Source organism: Glandiceps talaboti, chromosome 7, assembly GCF_964340395.1.
Source record: "Glandiceps talaboti chromosome 7, keGlaTala1.1, whole genome shotgun sequence".
Classification (NCBI taxonomy): Eukaryota; Metazoa; Hemichordata; class Enteropneusta; family Spengelidae; genus Glandiceps; species Glandiceps talaboti.
Window position 1 is genome coordinate 19,911,548 of NC_135555.1, and position 22,043 is coordinate 19,933,590.

At 33.5% G+C, this 22,043-nt stretch overlaps 1 protein-coding gene across 3 annotated transcripts in view; it reads right to left on the bottom strand.

Annotated features, from left to right (window-relative positions):
* The window catches only part of LOC144437576 (TOX high mobility group box family member 3-like), a 132,372-nt gene that overhangs the window by 60,338 nt on the left and 49,991 nt on the right, over nucleotides 1-22,043 (bottom strand). Inside the window, exon 1 of one of the 3 annotated variants that reach the window (XM_078126539.1) lies at nucleotides 18,049-18,587. The exons of the other annotated variants lie outside the window; for them this stretch is intronic. Within the exon in view, the coding sequence (XP_077982665.1) occupies nucleotides 18,049-18,117 (69 nt within the window). The 5' untranslated portion in view covers nucleotides 18,118-18,587. Of the gene's footprint in view, nucleotides 1-18,048; nucleotides 18,588-22,043 lie in introns of those variants that run through there. 3 annotated transcript variants of the gene reach the window in all.

Sequence of the window (22,043 nt, forward strand, 5' to 3'; positions counted from 1 at the left end):
ACTGCTCCAGTAAAATCTTATTGTCCATATATGTACAAGTATTTGCCTTTGAACAGTTTGACAAGTTGAAAACCCAGATTTGTATTTTGTTTGAAATTAGAGAATATGTTTTACTTAGAGTAACTATATTAGTTGCTATGTCAACTATCTCTAATCTGTTTTTTAATGTATATTTATTATCATATTATAATTTCTTTTTTTTTTTACATTTTTATATTTCAGGGACTAAATGAACAAATATGAAACATACAAAGTAGGAAGATGGACCTGATTCACTTTTTATAAGCAATATATCTCTATAAAATGCATGACCCAAAACACATGTACATTACGTTTCTCACAAATTGATCTTCTGTAAGAAATGATGTGCGTCCGACATGGTTTAATTGGAGATGACACTTGAACAGATTGCAATGCATTAAATCTAGGTGATGGAGCCCCGGGGTGATAATGTGAATGAAAGTGGCAATACAACATTAGCTTATTGTTACCTGTCAACTCCCTGTAGTCTTGGGGGGCAAGACAGGATTCTTTCAAGATTTTGATTTTTTTCCATTTTCAGGAACCTTGTAAGACCTTTTTTGTCATCTAATGGGCTCTTGTTACTAACATCAAGTGACATGAAGAGTTAAAAGCAATTGAAATTTGAAAAAAAATTGTGAGAACACGTCAAATGCAACTTTTTTGTTCGAGTAACAGGGTCAACGCTTTAATAGAAAAGAAGAATTCTACATTGTGATTTCATCACTCTTCATCATGGCAACGCAATTGTACAATATGGCTGCCAGGTAAATATGTCACTTTAAGGTAAAATATAGATTACAAACACAGTTTCCATGGAAACAAAATCATCTTTCTCCTGCTTTTCACACTTTTTTAAATGTAAAACAGTGGTCAAATGGATGGAGATTTGTTATTCATTTTGCAATTTTAATTAATAAAACAATTTCATCATAGCTTCCTACTTGAAAAATCAATATGAAACAACATACACCAAGTAAATAAATGAGTCAAATATTTGTTATTGTATGTACAATAACAAACTTTTTACACACTTTTTAGCTCTTTACAATTTATAGAGTGAGACGTTTGAACATAGACTTGAACAATGTTGTTTTCGCATTGATTTTTCAAGTGGCGAGCTATGATAAAATTGTTTTATCAATTAAAAATCCAAACTAATACCCAATCCTCTTCAATGGCCACAGTAAACACCAACAACAGGTAAACTTTTCTTCTAAGTACAAAAGAGATAAAATTTACTGAAATTTTTGATGCAGCTTGTCTTTGTTAAGTCTATAATTTTATTCATCTTTTTGTTTTAGCACCTAAGTTTACCATTAAATAATGTCTGACAACACAGGTTACCATTATCAGATAGCGATGTTACTCGCTCACAACCATTATCGCTTCTGTTGATATAAAAGTGCCAATGGCGCTGTAGCACAACTGTTGACAGTACACTTTAATTTTCTGTGATGATTATGTGATCTTGTTGCTAGATATATTATATTTGCATACATTCTTTGAAGATTTATTCCCATGCCTTCCCATCCATGGTGTTACATCTGCAAATATACACCATAATTTTATGTTACTACAGTTGTGCTAAAAAACAAGCACGTTCTCTATCAATACAGAATGAAACTTTATGCTTCCAATGTCATAGTCTTTAGGTTTAACTGAATAATTAGCCTTTTAAATGACTTGATTATAGTTTATTAAATATATATCAATTGTTTTATGCATAATTGATATCTATTTAACCCAAAACACGGTAACTTGCAACTTGATGCCACTGACAGAAGAAAGTAAGAAAATTGATGAAACTTGAAAATCAACCGCTTTAGTTAAATACACCACAGTTCACACAATATTCCTGATTCCTACACTTGTCTACGTTATTTAACCACATGAGGGGTTGCATAGATTACTCCTTTTTGACAAAATGGCCTAAAAATATCTAAAATACATGGTTGTGTTCAGGTAATTAATACCTGCTATCTATTGTTCCATGTTTTGATGCAGTCAGTCAGCTACAAATGTCGCAATGACTTGTTTGCACTATTTGAAACCGTTCATCACATGAACTTGAAAATGCCTACTATTTTTAATATTTAAAATGATGTAACCATGTAAAGTTAATCTTAAACCATAGCTGCAGGTGGAAAAAGACCAAATTTTTTATTCTCCTGTAATCTTCATTGTGCAACAATAATCTGTAGTAAATAAGCTTATGTACATGAATCCTATTAACACTATTTATGGGTAACAACTCACCAATGTACATAATTATAGCCATCTAAAATGTCATCAAAGATGTCCAAAAATTACACTTCCGTTTCTGCTTGATACTGTCCAAAACATAAAGTGGTTATCGCACACAGGTCAGCTACATGTAGTCTGGATGCCAACTGTGGTTATAAACCATTTATTATAAAATCGTAACAATACTGTATAGGAACTAGAGTACAGACCAGCATGATACATAAAAAGTACGACAGTAAATTCTGTGATTGAAAATATGTCATATTTGAGAAGTCTTTAGGCATATACTAAACCTTTCATTTTAAACACCACGAATCTAGGTATAAAATTTCAAGTCTCTATAACAAAACTTCTGATCTTCAACAGTACTACCTGCACAGTATAGTATAAATGTAGTATGCAGGCAGAATTTTATATTCAACAATTTTTCATTCCAGCAAAACAGAGGCATTTTTAGTTCTATCGTAATCAAAACAGAAAAGACGTGTTGAGTAAACGATTGAATGATATAAGTTATCAATTTTTTGGATACAGTTTGGAAAAGTGAACAGAAGATAAAAATCTGGTAAAACTTGCTGTACACATTTCAACACAATGCTATGTAATTTTGGTGCAACCCTGATGTTAAAATACCAGGAAACTTGTTAGAAATATTACACATTTTTGGAAGTAGGGTTTTAAAAAAAAAATTTGTAGAACAAAATTTTGAAAAATGGATGACAAGTTACTCTTACAGTGCATATCAGAATACATGTATAGGGTCGCACAATGGTTGGATATTTACACTGAGCTGCAGTGTCAAACCAATTGATTAGCTAGTCTGTCTGCCACGGCTATTGTTCACATTTTCATGTACTGTACACATACAACTACTGAGATACATTACATATTTTTGTAACCATAGCAACAAAGGTTACCCCTTTTTTTAGCACAAAACTTTTGAGAAAAGGACTTAAAAATTTACATCCAAACTGTTGCTGTGAGCACCAGAAAGTCAAAATCTAATGACTGGTTTGCTGTTGGAAAGCTAGTTGTTAGTTATGCTATACATAGAGAAGTGACTGCCCTATGAGCTTGCAGATCTTGTCAAAAAGTGACCCTTTGCTTAAGGGGGATGTGTGCTCATACTTCCCGACTAGAATATTGTGCATTAGGACATTCCATTTTGGAATAAATAATGTACACGTTTGTAGTAACAATTTAGACGTACATTAACAATTCATTGTAACCCCTGGCACAAAGATAGCACATCTACTGGTACAAGATAATGTAATATCGTAAACGGGAACCAGAAAAAGTTTCAGACGTTTAAAATAAAAGACCACATCACGTCTATTTTGAGCATGATATTGAAATAGTTATACGCATATTCAATTTAATTTTTTTTTAATTTCTGTTGTTCAAATTTGTTTTGATAAATTAATTCAGATTTAGAACAATAATTATACATATTTACTGCTGCACTAGCTGTAACTTGAATACCAATACTATATTTTTTTTTAATCACACAATATATTTGCTGAAAATTGTTCAGATACCAATAATTAATCATCGTACATGTTAATTAGTGGTCAAGTTTATTCATAAGTAGTACAGTAATAGGTTGCAATCATGATTGCACTTGGGAGGGGCCCCCCTCATTTTTGGGTGCAAACAAAAAATCGGGATGTATTACACCATAGTTTGTGTATAACTACACAAATACATTTTACTGTAAGTGATTCAATATTGTTCGGGGTGTACAATATTATCATTACATGTAACTCATTGTATTTAACACAAGTTTTCAAAAAAAGTTGTGGTTGCAACTACTGCAGCTTTAAAACTAACGCCAATGACATCGTAGTACAACTGACTACTCTTTAAACCATTTCTTACTTAAATTATTAGGCAGGTCTGAAGTCTACTTTGCATATGATAATGTTGATCAGTTCATCACATCATGAATAATTACCATCTAAACATCTATTTGCATATCAACAATAAGGTCATGATGTCATGGTTGCATAATGGATATTCATGACTCCTCAGTGCTTATTCCCTGTGTAAAACATCTCTTATGAATAATATTGTGCAACCACAAATATATTTCTGTTCATTCCCATGATGCAATAGCTCATAACAAATATACACTACCATGACAGTCACAAACCATTAGCGGTCCAAGTGCAACAAACCCGCGTGCTTGCCTGGCGAAAACGGGTGTCATAAAAGTTGTTTGCATCTCTAAAGCTGTTTGTAGCGTTACTTATAATAGCCTAATAAATTGATAACAACTGATATAAGACGGAGATAAGGTTTGCCTCAATTGCAGTCCATGCAGACGGCCGTTTAGAGGTTTTTACAGCTGTTTACTTGTGTTATGTAAGAGTCCATCATCACATGTGTAAATATTGGTACTCTTTGATAACAAGTCCACTTGCTTGGCTAATGGCTTGTCCCAGTGATGAAAGACTCTTGATGTTTCTCTGAAATCGCAAGTAAATTGTAGGTGATGCGAAATTATGAAATGACTGTCGAGAACCCAAAGTTTATGAAAATGTCTCTATTTCCTAAAATCTGTCCAAACTTTACAGCAATCTAAAAATTAGCAAAAAACAAGCAGTTATATTGACAAATTACCATAATTCCAACAAATTTAATCATCTTTATTTTAAATTTGACCAAAACTAATGCATTTATACCCGAGGTATGTTAACATTTGCTAGACTCTTTAAAAATCTCATTTTTTCTTATTTGACATCCATTTTAATACACAGGTTATAGTAAAGGTTGTACAATGTCGCAGTATAAACTTTAATAGCTATCAAAAATACCAATCACATTACAGTAATAACCATAGGATTTTCGTTCACAAATGTCAATACCATCCCTAAGGTACTGCACACTAAATTTTGAATGTCAAAAGTTCTTTGTGTTTGAAGCTTATACGACGGCCTCCCACACTCTGTTAGACACGAACATTTTCAGAAATATAACATAAAAAACACTAATATGGCATTTGGGATGTTGAATCGTGAAGTTGCGATCAACACAGAGCATGTTCAGATGCAAAGGACTGTGGGATTTTTGTACTTGCATAATTCCTAAATTGGGGTGGGGAGGCTAACATTTTCAGAAATATCAGATAAAAACACTAATAATGTGACATTTAGATAATGAATCAATAAACACAGAGCATGCTCAGGTGCAAAGGACTTTTTTGTAGATGCACAATGGGCGGGGTGGGTGGGGTTGGGATCAGTCTGTGATGCACAATGGGCAGGGTGGGTGGGGTTGGGATCAGTCTGTGATCAGGAGCTCCTCGTAAGTTTCTGTAGTTGTTTGAAGTTTTGGTTGAATTGCCAGCAGTAAAAAAGTCCCATCAAATACAATTTTTCTTAATATTTTTACCCATTCAATAATATGTAACAAATCTTCATTGAAAGTAAAAAGCTAATTTGGTGAATTACCTGTTTAGCTAGTTGTTAATGAAGTGCCCACCCTGGATTGATGTCCATGTGTAAACAATACAAACAAATTTGAACTCTCTCCTGCTGATGGGTTTAAGGTGATCAAAAATTAGTATGAAAAATAATACTCCCTACCAGTATTAATAAGAAAACAACATTAGTTTCAATGACTGGGGTCTTTAGGTTTGCTAAGGCCAAAAAAAAACCCAGAAACGAATTGTTTCTGGTCAGGACAGTTTATTTAAAATGATGTGACGACATTATTTATTTTATTTAATTCTCAACAAACCTGTCATTCAGTCCTCTATTTATGACAGTTTTTTGTTCTTTTTATTTAGTACTTTAAAGTAAGTGTGTATGTGGGGCAGATGTCATTTGCTTGTTCATGATTGGCTCTGCAGTTGTCTTCACTGAAGTAGGAAGGGTTATTTTTGTGTTTCTCCACGAATCTGCAGACTGCATGGGCTGGACAAACACACACAAAAAAAGACCGTCACAGGGGTATTTAAGTGGTGTGTCCAGAAACAAATCTTTTTCTCAAAAGTTTTGGGAATGCTTGTAACAGAGGAGGGAAAATCAGAGAAAAATTGCATTTATTTTCATACCATGTACCATACTTTTGGTAGAAAGCTCAAACTAATCAGTATACCCTCAAACTTATACCAATTTGATGCGGTTGACATGCTCTGACACACGGCAGTTTCTTGTGTTCAAAATTGGATGTTCCTCTATCCTTTACCATGTTCATTAAAATGTCATGGAAATCCCAGTTTTCATCTACATGTACAAAATGTTGTCTTTTATTTTAATACTATTAATAGGCAGCACAATGGAAGTTGGAACTTTGGCAAATTGTACCTGCTTACCGCCCCTTCACTAAAACACTGTTACAGTTACCTAAACTTTGAAATTTTTCAAAACTTTTCTTTAAAAACCACTTTAATGAGAGTAATGATCCATTGATAAATGTAATGACTGCCATCAAACGATATACATCAATGAATCTCTCCAAGTAACACAGTGATGGTCGTTAAAATGCCTGCAAAAATTCACATTTGTGGTCGTGTACAGCCAACACTAAAATACTTTCAGGCTGACAACATAAGAAGTGAAATATTATTAAGTTTTATTTTAACACTTAGTAACAAGAGCAGGACAGCATCTCATTGTCGTGTGGGCATAAAGGAAACAAAGCAGACAACGGTTCCCACTTCAGCCAGATGGCACTCACAAACTTTTACTTTTTTCGTGTGTTAATTGTAATGAATGGAATGACACAAAAGAAAAATGGCAGCCCATTATTTCACTCTCCCTGGCACAAACAATGGTGTAAGCAATGCTTTCCATATGTTGGGAGAACATTAGAGTTTGATTACAAGAGACAACTATTTACACTTCAATAATATGGTATTTATAACCACCTAGTAGTCTTAAAGTTAACGATTTCACAGTTTGTCACTTTTTTTATTTTATCACAAATTTTCTATGATAAATGAGAATAGAAGGATTTAGTTCTCACCAAGGATATATTCAATATTACAAAAGATTGAAAGTTTTGTTTTTGTTTTGTTTTTCTTGCGAGTTTGTCGGTCACACCTACCAGAGTTACTGATATTATTTTACTGAGTTACACCTTTGAAAGAGTAGAAAGTTTTACTACATTTGCCATTCCCAAAGTCAAGATTCTTGGCACGCATTGAAGATGTCCAAAAACTTGAAGATGGGTCTGAACATTTCAGCTCAACTTTTTAAACCAACTGGGATCCTTGAATATTATTATCCATATATGAAGCATAATTTCTGTGATAATTTTAGACATGAAAGTGGAATTAAAAGAGAAATGGTCAACATGGAAAAAAAAAATAATACATGAATAAAAAAGGTACTTCAAGATTGCCAGGTGTTTTGTTGTCCAGAAACAGAATCAAACAAGATATATTTCCCCCTGAAACAAATGAAATTGCTTTCTTGAATGTCAACCAAAATTGTACTAATATTGCTTCATTTTACCGTCTTGCTGGACAAATATCTCTGTTGACTCTGGTGGCAACATTTTTTGTTGAGCCAGATGATAAAATGTAGCACTTTTGGTATGTTTTTTGTTGAGTTTTAACCTAATGTTGTCTCTGCATGAAATCTTTCTGTACCTCACTTCATTCAAGCAAATGCACCGGTGTTTTTTCGGAGGCTGTATATGGTTTTTGTGACTGTATACCATGGAACTAAAAAGTGAAGAAACTGTTCAACTGTATACACTCAGGACATTACAATATATTATTTACATTGGATAATATTTCAAGAAACAGTCAGAATTATCCAGGTATCAGTTGCATATATCATTAAATTATGATTTTTCAAATCAAATACAACAAAAGATAAAGAATTGAAAATTTCTTCAGATTCTCCTGTTGCAGTTAAGAAGTGTATCATATTACAGATTAATTTTGTTCTACCTCATACTCACACAGCAAGACATATTTTATGAAATATAACTGGAGCATTTCTTCTTCAAGGCTATGTTTCAGTCCAATCTGATTAAAATGTGACAGCGGAGAAAGCGGCTAGATATCTTTATTTACCTCTATTTCCACCGTTTTGTCTCGTTTGTTTTGTTTCAGGTGATCGCCGCCTTCCCACATCTGACCCTGTGTAATAGTAAATCTCGTTTGAATCTCAAGGATCTTGAAAGGTTTTCTTCAACGAATCAGCATGCTTCTTTCAAAATCTTTGAGAGACTGAAACGTAATCCTCTGTGCATACATTTGTTTGTTTATTTTTTCAACTTCTCCAGTGTGCGGCATAGACGCCGACATAATGCTCAGCTTGATTGGCTACTGAAAAGCGTGAGATTCAAACAAGATCGGGAAGAAAAAGATGGACATCTACAGGAGCGGGAAGAAAAAGATGGACATCTACAGGTACAAGAATAATTGTTAACAGGTTCTAGATCAGTGTGCCCTCTAATGATGACCAAATTTTGTTATATTGTGAGTCAAAATGTCAAATACTGGAATTTTTTATGAATCACCACATAGTAAGAGATCTATAAGGAACACTAAATATCAGTGCATCACTAGAAATTGTGTGCATCAGTGGCGTGTCAAAATGGCTTAGAGGGAAAACTGCTCTAGATTCAAAGATATAAATTTTTACTTGAAGTCAACTTTTAAAAAAAAAATGATTTTTGAATTTTTACTGACATCTTTTCAGCATTGTCAGGAGTTTGCTAAGATGGACTGTTGTCACCTGTCTCTCATGAAACAGGTAAAAATAAGTTGCTATCAATGAGACACAAGGTGAGTTCATATACATATATAGTTTGGGGTGAAAATTTTGCTGCAATGGTATTCGCAGTAGTTTATTTACTGACGCATACTACATGTATCACTTGCAACTGATTGAACTCAACCTTGATATTAATTACTAAGATATACCTTCTAAATGATCCAATTTATCATACGCATAAAGAATTTTGAGGAAATCCAATTACGCAATCAACTGTTCTAATAACGCTGAACGACAATTGTAATTTCACAGAATGCATGCATACATGTACTAGAATAATTTAATTACACTTTTAAGAGGTTTTATTTCACTTAAGTAAAAAATCTATAAACTTGAATTTGTGCCACTTCAAGCGTGTGTTTTGTAAACGAGTGTACAAGTAACTTGACAATGAATACAATTAACCTCTGTACGTAGAAACAGTTGATGACTTGTACAATTTTCGGATATCAAAATTTCTACTATTTGTTACTTTTTTTTGATTAATTTGATGCAAGAATTCATCTACAGGTACAGTGATAGACCTGGTGAGTAATAACCGATAATAAAGTATTGTACACACATAAATAATGGATGTGTAGAAAACGAGATGAACTCGATCGAAAAAACGAAATTTCGCAGATAAGGTAAACAAATTTAACTTTAAATAAACAGTACATCAGAAACGTACGCACACAGAACATACGTGACCAGTGGAAATTATAGGAAGTGCTTAAATGTCCCAATGTTCAACTCAACGAATGCTGTTATTTCATATCGTATTCACTTTTCACCATTTTGCTAGGTGCCTCCTAACTATCAGGAAGCCCAGAACAAAACATATGTGTAAAGTGACATGATGTACATCTGGAGGATGAGAAATTGATACTATGCACTGCTTAGGGTGAAAAGTTGATACCTAACACAAGGAAAGTGGCAGATGCATCAATATTAATCAGGAGCCATTGAAACAGAGGAAGAGCTAGCGGAGAGAAATGATACAATTGTACGTACGTCCTTCAACAAAGGTTTTTTGCAGGAGCCTGTGAACACTAAACTTGGCATCATAGGCAAGTAAGGTGTCATATATCATGACATATCACTTTCACTAAGTTTCAGCGAAAAGCATTTGCTGTTTGTTTTAATATTTCCTCCATGTTGTTTGCTGCTGTGTCTACCCCTATGTATGTTTTAGCTAATAAGCGGTTTACTGTAAACTTGGCATTATTAGCAAGTCAGGTGTTCTATTGTATCACTTTCAGTGATGAGCTTTTGCCGTTTGTTTGATCTCTTCTCTCTCTGTTGTTGGCTGCTGTCTCTACTACCCCTATGTCTTTTGCTAATAAGTGGTATACTAAACTCGGCATTAGCATTACAAGTCAGGTGTCCTATCCTGTGTGTCATTTTCAATGAGGAGCTTAAGTCCTTGTTTTGTCTGTTTCTACTATCTGTTGTTTGGTGTATCATTAAGTCGGTCTATCTAAAGAAACAAAGGATTAAACAAAAGAACTATTATTTGGTTGTTTCCTTATTGTTTGAAGCTGTTTCTTTCCCACATCTCTAATCCTATTGTGTGATGGCAGATGCCATTTCTATCCACACATCAACTTTGTCTGTCTGTCTATCTGTCTGTCTGCCTGTCTGTCTGTTTATTTGTTTGTCTGTGTATGTCTGTATCTGTCTGTCTTTGTATCTATGTCTGTGTCTGTCTGTCTGTCTGTCTGTCTGTCTGTGTGTGTGTGTGTCTGTCTGTCTGTCTGTGTCTGTCTGTCTGACTGACTGTCTGTGTGCCTATCTTTCTGGCTGTCTGTCTGTTTGTCTGCCTCTCAAAATTAAAAAATAAAATGAAGCAAAATAAAGAATGGTATGTAGAATTAGAATGTAAATCAAAGAAAATTTTTAAGTTTTACGAAAAAGTACTTGAAGTTACTGAAATATTTGAATCATCATTATGAATTTTCAGATTTTTGACTATTATAATTGTTTTCAGAGAAAACCTTTTGAAAATACATTAATATTGGAGTTCTTTTCCTGATTCCTTTGGGAAGTGATGTGTTTGTTATTGTTTATAGATTTTACAAGGGACGACACATGTGAAAATTGCCCTTATGTTTGACTGCATGGATTGTCCTTCAAAATGTTCTCAGGAAATACAATCGGTAATACTACTAATAGCTAAAGTGAACATGACAAAACAGAAGACTATGGCTCTTTTCAGTTTGACGATTCAAAAACCTAGCAGAGCAGACTTAATTGACTGCCATTTAATCAAGGGTAAACAGATCACAGGTAGGAATGATGACCATTTTATGCTAATTACCTAATTAGATAGTGTAAACGACAATAATATGGAAATGATGCTAATTAGCAAACAGGTGTAACAATCTCAGGATGCACTTATTGTACGCTTCATCAATTCTGGGATAATACACACCAGACTATGATTTATAGACTATCAGACCGTCTGAGGCTGCGTCTGAAGAGATAGATTCATCACAGATGATGATGTAAAAACGAGATGACAGGGTAAGAACAAGTGGGCTTAAATGTACATTATGCCAAAGTGTATTTTCCCAACGTCAATTGGAGGTAATAAAGATGAGAAAGTCATTATTTTTTTTGGAGTGAAAACCGAGTTGACCACTCCAGCTGTTTCTGAGCAAAATCTTATTACGTCACTACGTGGCCATATTTTGTTGTTGTTGAATGATCACTTATTTCTTAGTATTAAAGGGCCACAGTCCAAAATTTCAGATGTTGTACATGCTATTAAAAGCCTGTCTGATAGTACTTTGTCAACTTAAAGTCTTAAACATATGTAAATCACCACTAAAAACATGAAAACTCTCAATACGGGTTATTTTTAATTTATGTATGCATGACTTGGTGATGTAATTATATTGCTCTAAAAAATTACATCATTGATATATTCACCATTATTTCAAATAAATGAAAGTAAAGAATATTGCCAGTATCTGAGAGTGATTGAGAGTTCCACAACCTATCATCAAAGCCCACTTTTTTGGCTTAGTGTACTAAGGATATTTAAATTGTTTTCAATGATAGACTATATAACTTACTGTGAAGAAATCAAACTTATTTCAGACATAATCACTGATACAAAAATGTTGACACCAAATCAAAGCAAAGGATTATCCCAAAAAATGTTAGTTGATACATGTAAGACATATAAGAAGATAGTTTTGGTGGGAAAAATGTTGTGATCAAATACTCGGTATAAGAGATGAAATTCTCGTCAAACATAAATAATATACACAAAAATGTTGTCACCATATCAACATGAGATATTAATCCTATAATTCCAGTCCAAAATGGGATTGAAATGTGCCCAAAATTTACAGATGAACGACAACTTTGGTAATTAAAATAAATAAGATGTGATGAAAATACCTCATTTTAGAGATAAAATTCTTGACAAACATAATCAAATTAATTTTGACAACGTATCAAAATTTATGCCTATAACCCTAATCAAAAATAAAGTTAATAATGGTATCAAAAATTTGCAGAGAAAACAACAAAATTTGGGAATTTGGGTGGAAAGAGGTGTTCCGTTGTGGTGAAAAGATATAGTTTTACTTTTAGACATACAATTCAAGGACTCACACAAAATATTTGGCAGCAAATGAAAGAGAAAGCTTGTTACTAGTCACTTCCTTCCAAAATGAAGTTAATATGCGTAAAAAATTTATGGTTTGACAAAACAAATTTGGTTAAAAATAATTAGTGGGAAGGATATTCAGTGGTGTGAAGAATTACTGGTTTGTGATGATAGGGTACAGTAGCTAGGCATCACATTAATGTGTTAATTATTTGTTTAAATTGACAATCAGATAAAAGTGATTAGACACATTTCACAATCACAGTGTCAACAACTTCAAAAACAAACAAGGCATAAGTAAACAATGTCAATTTATGCATAGCCATGACCTGACTGAAAAGTTGTGTATTAGACACAGAGCTATATTTACACTGCTAAAACAGAATTTGTAGGACGGGACAGCTGTGTCCAGACGTTTTTTAGGTGACATATGGTAGCAGCAGCAAAATATAATATCATAAAATGGAACAAACTAATTAAATTACTGATCAATCTTCCAAATCTCGACATTACCCACCGATTAAACCATAAATTATCGGGTATTTGCGCAAACTATAAGGAGAGTCAATTTTCAGAAAATTTATCAAAATACGATCATTTCAAAACATTATTTTGGCACCAAGTGATAACTAAAGATGATTTCTCTTGTATTAATCTAAAATAAAGGTAAACTTTCGCAAAAAATTACAAAAAATGGATGATTTTTGGATGGAGGGAAATGGAGGCAAAAGTGTCCAGTAGTGCAGAGATTAAAGCCATAAATTACAGTCATCTACTGTGCGCTTACCTCATTGAAAGATTTGTGTGTCAGATATAGTATGATGTATGGTTGTCAAACAACTGGTGTAGTCACAAAGTCTATGCATTCAAGGGTGTTTCGGGTTTATTTTTCATCGCAAAGCAGTTTTTCTTCTCAAAACTGACATATCCTGATTTAGAAACCTTGCAGTTAGCAATCTGTTTCATCATTTGTGAGGTATATATATTATCATACTTGAGATTAGCTATTGATTTTTGCCATCAGCATTAACTACTTTTAAAAACTAACCCTTTTTTTCAGTTGTCAATAATTTCCAAATTTTTTTCAAATCAAATCAGATGGCTTGACATCAGTAATGTTACATAAAAAATCTCCAGTACTAAAATATGACCCCACACTATATGCAACAATCTTTTAGCTGAAAACTGCACACACACACACACACACACACACACACACACACACACACACACACACACACACACACACACAGAAACCATGCACACACACAGATAGAGGCAAGAGACAGAGACAAAGAAACAAAGAAACTGACAGACAGACAGACAGACAGACAGACAGATAGACAGACAGACAGACCAAAATTTGACAATAAGTAAATTAAACAAAACAAAACAAAACAAAAATTTCATTAATGGTTAATTAGCAGACTGGGATCTCATTTTAACTTTCCTGGTTTTTCAGAAATTCCTAAAAGGTGAGTTCTTCCATAACAAAATCCAAAACGTAATTAAAGCAAACTTTAAAATAATGTCAAGTCTTGCAAGGTTTTTAGAAATTCCCAAAAGTTAAAAAAAATCCAAGTCATAGATATGTCGCAAACTTTGAAATCATTTGACGTTTTTCAACTTAAAAAAAAAATCTCCAAAGTTCTTTTTTAAAAAAAAAAATAACATCAGGATAGATTACATGGGCTTGGCAGAAAAACAAGAAGAAAGCAAACATTGGATACTGATACCAGCAGTGGGAGGCATTTACTGGTATCTAGGGAGACTTTGATTTCTAGTGGTCAAAACTTACAAATACAGTCCTTTGTGTTACCATGGTATCTAGAGATTCATGCTCCTGTTTTTAAACATATCAGATTTTGAGTCTTTCCAAAGTAAAGGTTGTTTTTCCGGTTGAAACAAGGTACGGAAACTTTCCAGGAGAAGCTAATATTTAAAGGTATATATTGAATTTCAAATTCTCCGGTTTCCTTTGTCACTGATCTCAAAGCAACGATGTCTTTTTAGTAATGTTGACAAAACTCTGCCAATTTTTGAATACATCCGTCTAGAAATCCATGCCTGTCAATACTTTTTTGTTTATGGAACTTTGTTGTAATTTGGGATAAGGTAGAATACCCTGATTTTGATTTTAAGATATGAAGTAGATTAACAGAACCAAATCACAAAATTTGAAAGTCAAAGACAACAAAATTCACGTTTCATAAAAAATGATTATTTATACATACAGTGGACATTAATGGCAGATGTACAATCTAACAAATAGGTTACTTTCTACCAATCACAAACAAGATTCCATTTCAACCAATCACCTGTACTGTTATTTTTAACCAATCAGAAGTTCAGACACAAATCTAGCAGTAATGCAGGAAAACTTATCTGAAATTTTTCTTTCTTTTTTCAAAATTGTTTAAATTGAACAAAGTATCAAATGCAGGCATAATTATGGAAAGCTCAGCATAGATAAACAAATATTTACAACATAATCTGACAAAAAACCCACATCATTTTGTCATGTTTACACTAAAGATATCGAGTATGAACCAATAAAGAGATGGCATTTTCCAATAAGTTGTTTGCTACTATTTTGTTGTTTGTTTATTACCAGTTTTTAAAAAAAATACTTTTCACACCAAAACATCGTGTAGGTGGTTCAAAAAAACAAACAAAAACAACAACAATTTTGTTCAGTTTCCAAGTTTGTATGAAAAAATTTAAATTTTGATACAGATCAGAAATATTGCATTCATTGATAGTTTGCATTGAAGATTAAAAACTAATAATTAACAAAAAGGTTTTGACATCACCATGGCAACTTATCTCAGAATGACACAACATCTAGTTGACACCATTTGCCTATATTTGCTATTGTCAAGGTTTAAAAATTAATCCAACATGTTCAAAATGGACTCAGAACCTGGTAACAAAAGTCTGGTGAATTTTTCCAGTTTCCTATAAATTAGTTGAACCCAAATTTATGTAAATGTTACCGACAGTCTGAGATGATAAAAATAAAATAAAATAAATAGTGAATCGTACATGGCAGTATTTTTGTATGGAGGTGCTGGGGTGGTGGGGGAGGGGGTAGTGAGGGAGTGTGTACTGGACTGTGGTAGAAAAGTCTAGTTTGACGTTTCTGATTCAGCACATTTGGCAGAAATACAGTATATGTTTTTACAATTTCTTTTTAAACTATACAGACTCGGACAATAGAATCTCTTTTTTTGCAAAGAATGCCACCAACAACACTTGTAGCTAACATCTACCAACACTGACAAAAAAAATCCCAACCTACTATAATATTAAAAGCATACTTCCCACTCTCCTTTAGAAATCACTTCTTGAGGGGGAAAAAAAAACACTTTGACAATTACACCCCCAAAATTAGATTAAAAATATAACAAAGTTAGTTGAAAAATCAATATGGTGGATTTAAAATGAGATCTGGCTCTATTGGTTATACTTATTTAAAACTAAATTGACAGAAGGGACTTGAATGGGGGGAAAGTAAATCAATAATGCAATCCGGAACGACCTACTTGTTACGGTTTCCTGAATATCTACAAATCCTTGTCAAGTGATTTGTTTTAACGTCATAAGACGACGCCTGTCCTTGTGAGCATGGTTGTCGACAAACAAGACTATTTTTACGCCTACTTGTACAGTGTTAAGCTGTCTGTATGACTGCTACACAAAGGGAATCTAACGTATTCTTTTTTTTTTTAAATCTTCTCTTTGTAGGTCATTTATAGTGTTCAAAATGCACATCTCTGAGAAGACAACAAGTTCTTTTTTTTTCACTTAGGTACTAAACTCATTTCTGGTTTCGTACTTTTGGATTTCTTGAATGTGCTGATGATTTTTTATTTTAAATGTTTTGAAATTATGGTTAACTCTACAAGTTATTTGGTTTCTAGGAAATTCTAATTATAGGTATATGATTTGAAGAGATTTTTTACGAAAATTAAAATCATCAAGTGGATATATTAATATACGCTAACTTTAATACATAATTTTGTTGGTCTTCAGTGAAGTTCTTCTAAATACAAGTCTTCTGTTTTTGAATTTAAGTTCAAAATGGAACATGTAAAATTTCCTTACATATTTAAAAAAAAAAAAAAAATGCTAAAGTGAACAATAGCTCATAGGAAATGACCAGGTCATGCAGAGATATAGGCAGCAAAGCACTATACAAATGTATAAGTAAACCTCATGTCATGAGCCAAAACAGTGGTTCACAACAGCTTCAGAGTATGTCAGAGTATCTTGTTACTCCAGTGTCCTGAAAGATGTAGTACTCTTTTCCTTATATCCCATTAATATTATCAAAGTTGAAAGCCCCAGACAGACTGAGAATTATGTCTATTAAAATTTCAAAGTACAGTCCTGCTTTGTTTTTAGAAGTTACAAAGACAAAAAATAAAACCGAAATAAAATCAATTGTCAATTAACTGTTGTTGATTTATCATACTTTTATGCTTTTAAAGAAAATTTTGTCGAGTTCTTATAGAAATACATGTACTGAGGGAAAAGACTTTTTTAAATGGACAATGTAACATCCCCTAGCACCTGTACACACACAGCGCTCTCCGTCAACAAAAAGTTAGAAATTGATTTTGTACACGCATCATTCATGATGTTACCAAAAAGTCACTCTATGGCAGAAGTTAGGAAATTATACGAAAACTATTACACAACTTTTGATGTTTGAGAAGAAGAAAAATTTCATCCAAAATATTTGAAAATAGAAGGAAAACATAGAGGGAGTGGAAGGTGGTCGTGTGCTTACTGGAATAGTGTTATCTATGTTTAATAGTATTAAAGCATGTATCAACATGTCACCACCTAAATAACAACTACACACAAATTTCTGAAAAATGTGTCCTTTCTTTCTGTTTTCAATTCTCCATTACTGTTTTGTTCCCAAATAACTTAGTACCACACAGCCCACCCTTGAATGCATTCAACACACACATGAAGTATTTGTAACACAAAAGTTTTGAGATGTAAACATTCAAATATATCGTCAGCCTCCAATGTATTCAATGCAGCTATCATAACAATGTCGGATGCAAAAAAAAAAAAAATGAGAAATGAAACTTTTCAACGTCCGCCTTTGTATGTGTCAATTGCCTTGACTGAATGCATGCATGAGTACAACTACATCCAACAGGTGATGCATGACAGATATATTTGCAGAAAGCGCCTTTTTCTTAGAAAAAGAACAAATCGCAAACTCCGTAAAAAGTTCACTTGTGACTTTTATCTTTCACTTGCTATAAAAACTGACACATTTTTGAGTTTTTTTATAGCATTTTTCGCAACTACAAAAGTTAGTCTGCTAGATGTGACATCTAGTGCAAAAAGCATGAGAGTTTCAAAGAGTACTTTTTTTAAGTCAAAAAATGAAATAATAATGAGAAAACTTGTTCCTACCTTAAAAAGATACTGGTCAAAGATATTTGGCAGATCGTAGTCACTTCCCATACAAAAAGTAGTTTCCATAATTTGGGTAACAGTTCAAAAAAGTCTCTTTGATATGCGTGAAGACTTGAGTTTTTATGGAGTCATTGGGGTTCCTATCAATCCGTGGCACCCAAAAACGTCCAGTATAGATAAACTTTGATGGAGTCTTCCTTCTCTCTCTTTCAAATCAGTCAACCAAACTCCTAGTGTTTGATCTGACGTGTCCCCTTCACTGTTATTCGTTTCCAACAAGTGTGTGTTAATTATACCAACCAACACCAAATGAAGAACTATTTAGCAACGGACTGCCAACAAGTTGAAATCACTGTTAACTGTTTTCTTGCTTTTGGAAATTCCTGGTTGGTATCACCTCAGCCAATGTGTTACAGTGAACCAAAGTCAGCCCTCCTTCTTGTTGAAGTTGCTAATGAGTAGGAAAGCAGCTTACCAATGAATGAGGCCGGTACGGACAAGTTTCCCTTTGTGCTCATAGACACGCGAGCCTGGATTCTAGGTAGAGGTACAGTCCGTGTAACAACAATAGACCAGACTTATTATCTATTTGTCCACGTGTGTGCTGTGGACGGCCTCATTGCATACTATTCACCCCCAAGTACATCTATTTAACTGGCTGTTCCACCAGCTGTCTACACCCGAATCGAACCACGGACAAACGAAAGGTTCACCAGGAGTTCATAAAATGATATGAGTGAGATAAGTGGTCAGATCACATCAAGATCAAGATATACAAATCACACAAAATCCAATGGTTTTTGCTCTCTGTAATAACTTCATTCACTTTGCATCACTACAAAGAACTATTTTACACTATCTCCTTATCCTGACCACGATATATACCCTAGTGGGCTTCAGATTTCAGACCATATAATTCAGCTTTATTTGTTGTTTATTTATGTCTTGAAATCACTTAAACTAACAAACCTTTAAATGTTAATGAAATGTCTGTGGAAATCACAATTGACGGAAAGTACTAAATCTTAATCCAATTATACAATTTATACCAAGTTTTAGACAGGATAAAATTTTGAACAAATGTAACTAAAAGCAGAGGTGTGATGCATTTGTTTTCATCATGGGTCAAAACTGTGGAGTCCCTCTTTTTCTTTTTATAATGTGGGGTGGGGTGGGGGTTTCAGATACTTTTTCGTTTGTTTCAGGAAACTCAACATGAGGTTCTCAATAAAAACGTGCATTCCAAAACTTGAATGGATATTTCGGGACATCTCTTTTTTCCCTTTTTTGTGTATGGAAGTTTTACATTTTATAATGAAGAAGTATGTGACAATTTTGAAATAAAAGTTTTTATAAACGGAAATAAGTCATTCTGTTCCTTGAGTAAAAAGAATCATTACGCCATCACAATTATTTTCATTGCATTTTTTTTATTCCTATTTTAAACAAAGTTTCTGCACAAGCTTAATATAAAAGGTTGGGTTGTCCAGTTGCCAGAATTAATCACTGATGGTTTCACTGGCATGGTAGAAAATTTAATGTCAAAATAATTTCTTCTTTTTAAAGGTCTTGCTTTTGTTTTATTTCTGAAACTTATATTTAAAGACTTGCAAGCAAATGTCCCATATTTCATGTAAATTGATAAAGGAGAACAAATTGGGGGGAGAGGTAAAAATATTCAAATTGCAACCTTGATTATGGACATCTTATCATAATGAGGACTTTTATTGAGTGGGTGAGAGATGAGAAAGAAAGTAGAAATAGTATACAGTATGTACTGTTTATACAAAAGCCTCAATTTTCCCAACATTTTGAAGAAGAAAATTAAAAAATTCTTTGGAAAATCAAGTATAGGATGCATGGTATAAAAGTTGTCTTGTCATCTAGGTCGTCTTAATTTTCTTCCTTTTCTTTCTTTTTTCTTTGTTGTTGTTGTTGTTGTTGTTGATAATTGATAGTAGTGTCAAAAAACTAGTCATATCCGAACAATTTGAAGACAGAAAATTTCTCTTTGCAAAATGTTATCAAAATGTTGTCTTTGAAATGTTGTCCGTTGTACTACTCGGATAAAAAACATCCACAAGAAATTTTTGAAGTTTTCACACAGACGTTAAAAGCCATTATCTAAAATTAATTGAAAAATAATTACCATCATAAAAATTGCTGAATTTTGAAACACAGATTTGTGACTTTTAGATGGGGTGATTTCAAGGTGGGCTGATTAACCTGTTATCTAGGGCATCTTTTTGGTCTTTTTTCTACTTCCAAATGTGTTCCAAGGGGGGTGATTACAGTGGATCTAACTGCATAAAACTGTTCAGCCACCTGTCTGGGGCTTATTAATATTCAAAAGCAGGCAAACACAATTTCTGTCAAACAAACACTAACTGATGAGAGTTGTGTTCCTCATGAAAAGGGTCTCCTGCCAGACACAACCATTCTATTGACAGGGGGGTTACAGCCTTCTGCTGTGCTAGATGTCAATCCATGGAAGGCTAATTTTGTGTCTTCTCTCCTCCACTGTTGTGGGTTCTATTGGAAGAGTGGTTTCTGTGTCAGTTTGACCCCCTCTGGATGCATACTGCAGACTTTTGACATAGTTTATCAACCGACCAATGGCCTTGTCGCCAGACTTTGTTTTGTTGTCGTAGAGTGTACACATGATAGGTTTGTTAAACCCTTTCTTGAGGGACCAACCAAACACAAAACATCAAACCATCCAAAACATTTCAATTCTTTACGTACAAAATTCCCTCCCACTTTCTTTTAGCTGGTTTCTCCTTTTCTGGGCTTCTTTACAAGAACCTTTCTCAGGAGGTGATCAAACTAACAATGACATCTTTTCTAAACGTGTTCATCAGAGACAAATGTACGACCAAATTGCGACCCATTACAATAAAATAATTGTTCAAACTATTACACAAATTCTCTCCTTACAAAAAGTAACTTTTCTTGATAAATTTTTTTTGGTTGTGAAAGAAAAATGACAAAGTGACAAAAAAATTCACTACAGGCCAAGAAAGTGGCAAGAATGTGACCACAACAATTTTGCTATCTTCTGCATTCTGTATAGCTAACACTTAATACAGTTTAACACGGTAGTAAATTAACAACTGCTAAAAAAATTACCAAATCATCACAATGTGATGTGTAGCTTTGTATGAAAATAAAGGAATATTTTTAAACAATCTAAAAAATTTGTAAAAAAAAAAAAAAAAAAAATCCTTCGTACTTCTATTTATTCCGAGTCCAAACATAGAAGTCTCAAAAATGGTATGATAGGGTTGAGCTTCCAGTTAATTATCGGCTCGGAAACACACACATAAACATTTAAATCCCATTTTCCTGGTAATTCAAAACTCAAATTAGCACCATTCAAGTGTATTCCCCTGTTTGCACCCGTAATAGTATTTAACCAATGTACTTTCAATTTGCTTTCCTTTTGTTTAGCTGAGCTGGCAATAATAAGGTTGTAATTGGCCATAGAACCAATACCACTTACAAAAGGAAAACATTTCCACAACAAACACAGAAGGGCGAAAACAAAGCATGGGCCGTAATCCTCTTAGTCGCTGTACACATTACCATGCTGCCGCTCTGTCTCGTTCCTACAGGTGGCCATATAATTCCACCCTGACCTTTAACCTTTGCAACACCCAGTCGATAGTACAGCTCATTGGATACAAATGTATGTGTACATGACAAAAAAATCAAATAGGGTTCATTTTATTCTAATCTCAGGACGTCTACGACAAGATTATCAAAACTATTTGTTGGAAAACATAGCAAAGTGACTTCTTCAAAAGTGGGATTCAGAAAACTACCAATCAGATTTTCAATGAATTGACTCAAAAAATTAACTAAGTAAACAGTCATATTTTTTTTATGATTGAGTGCAAATTGTTGAGTTGTGGTGATGGCAAATGAGTTGAAAGTAAATCATGTTTTTACAAACTTGTAGTTTTTTTTGTGTGCAAACAATTGAATGTAAT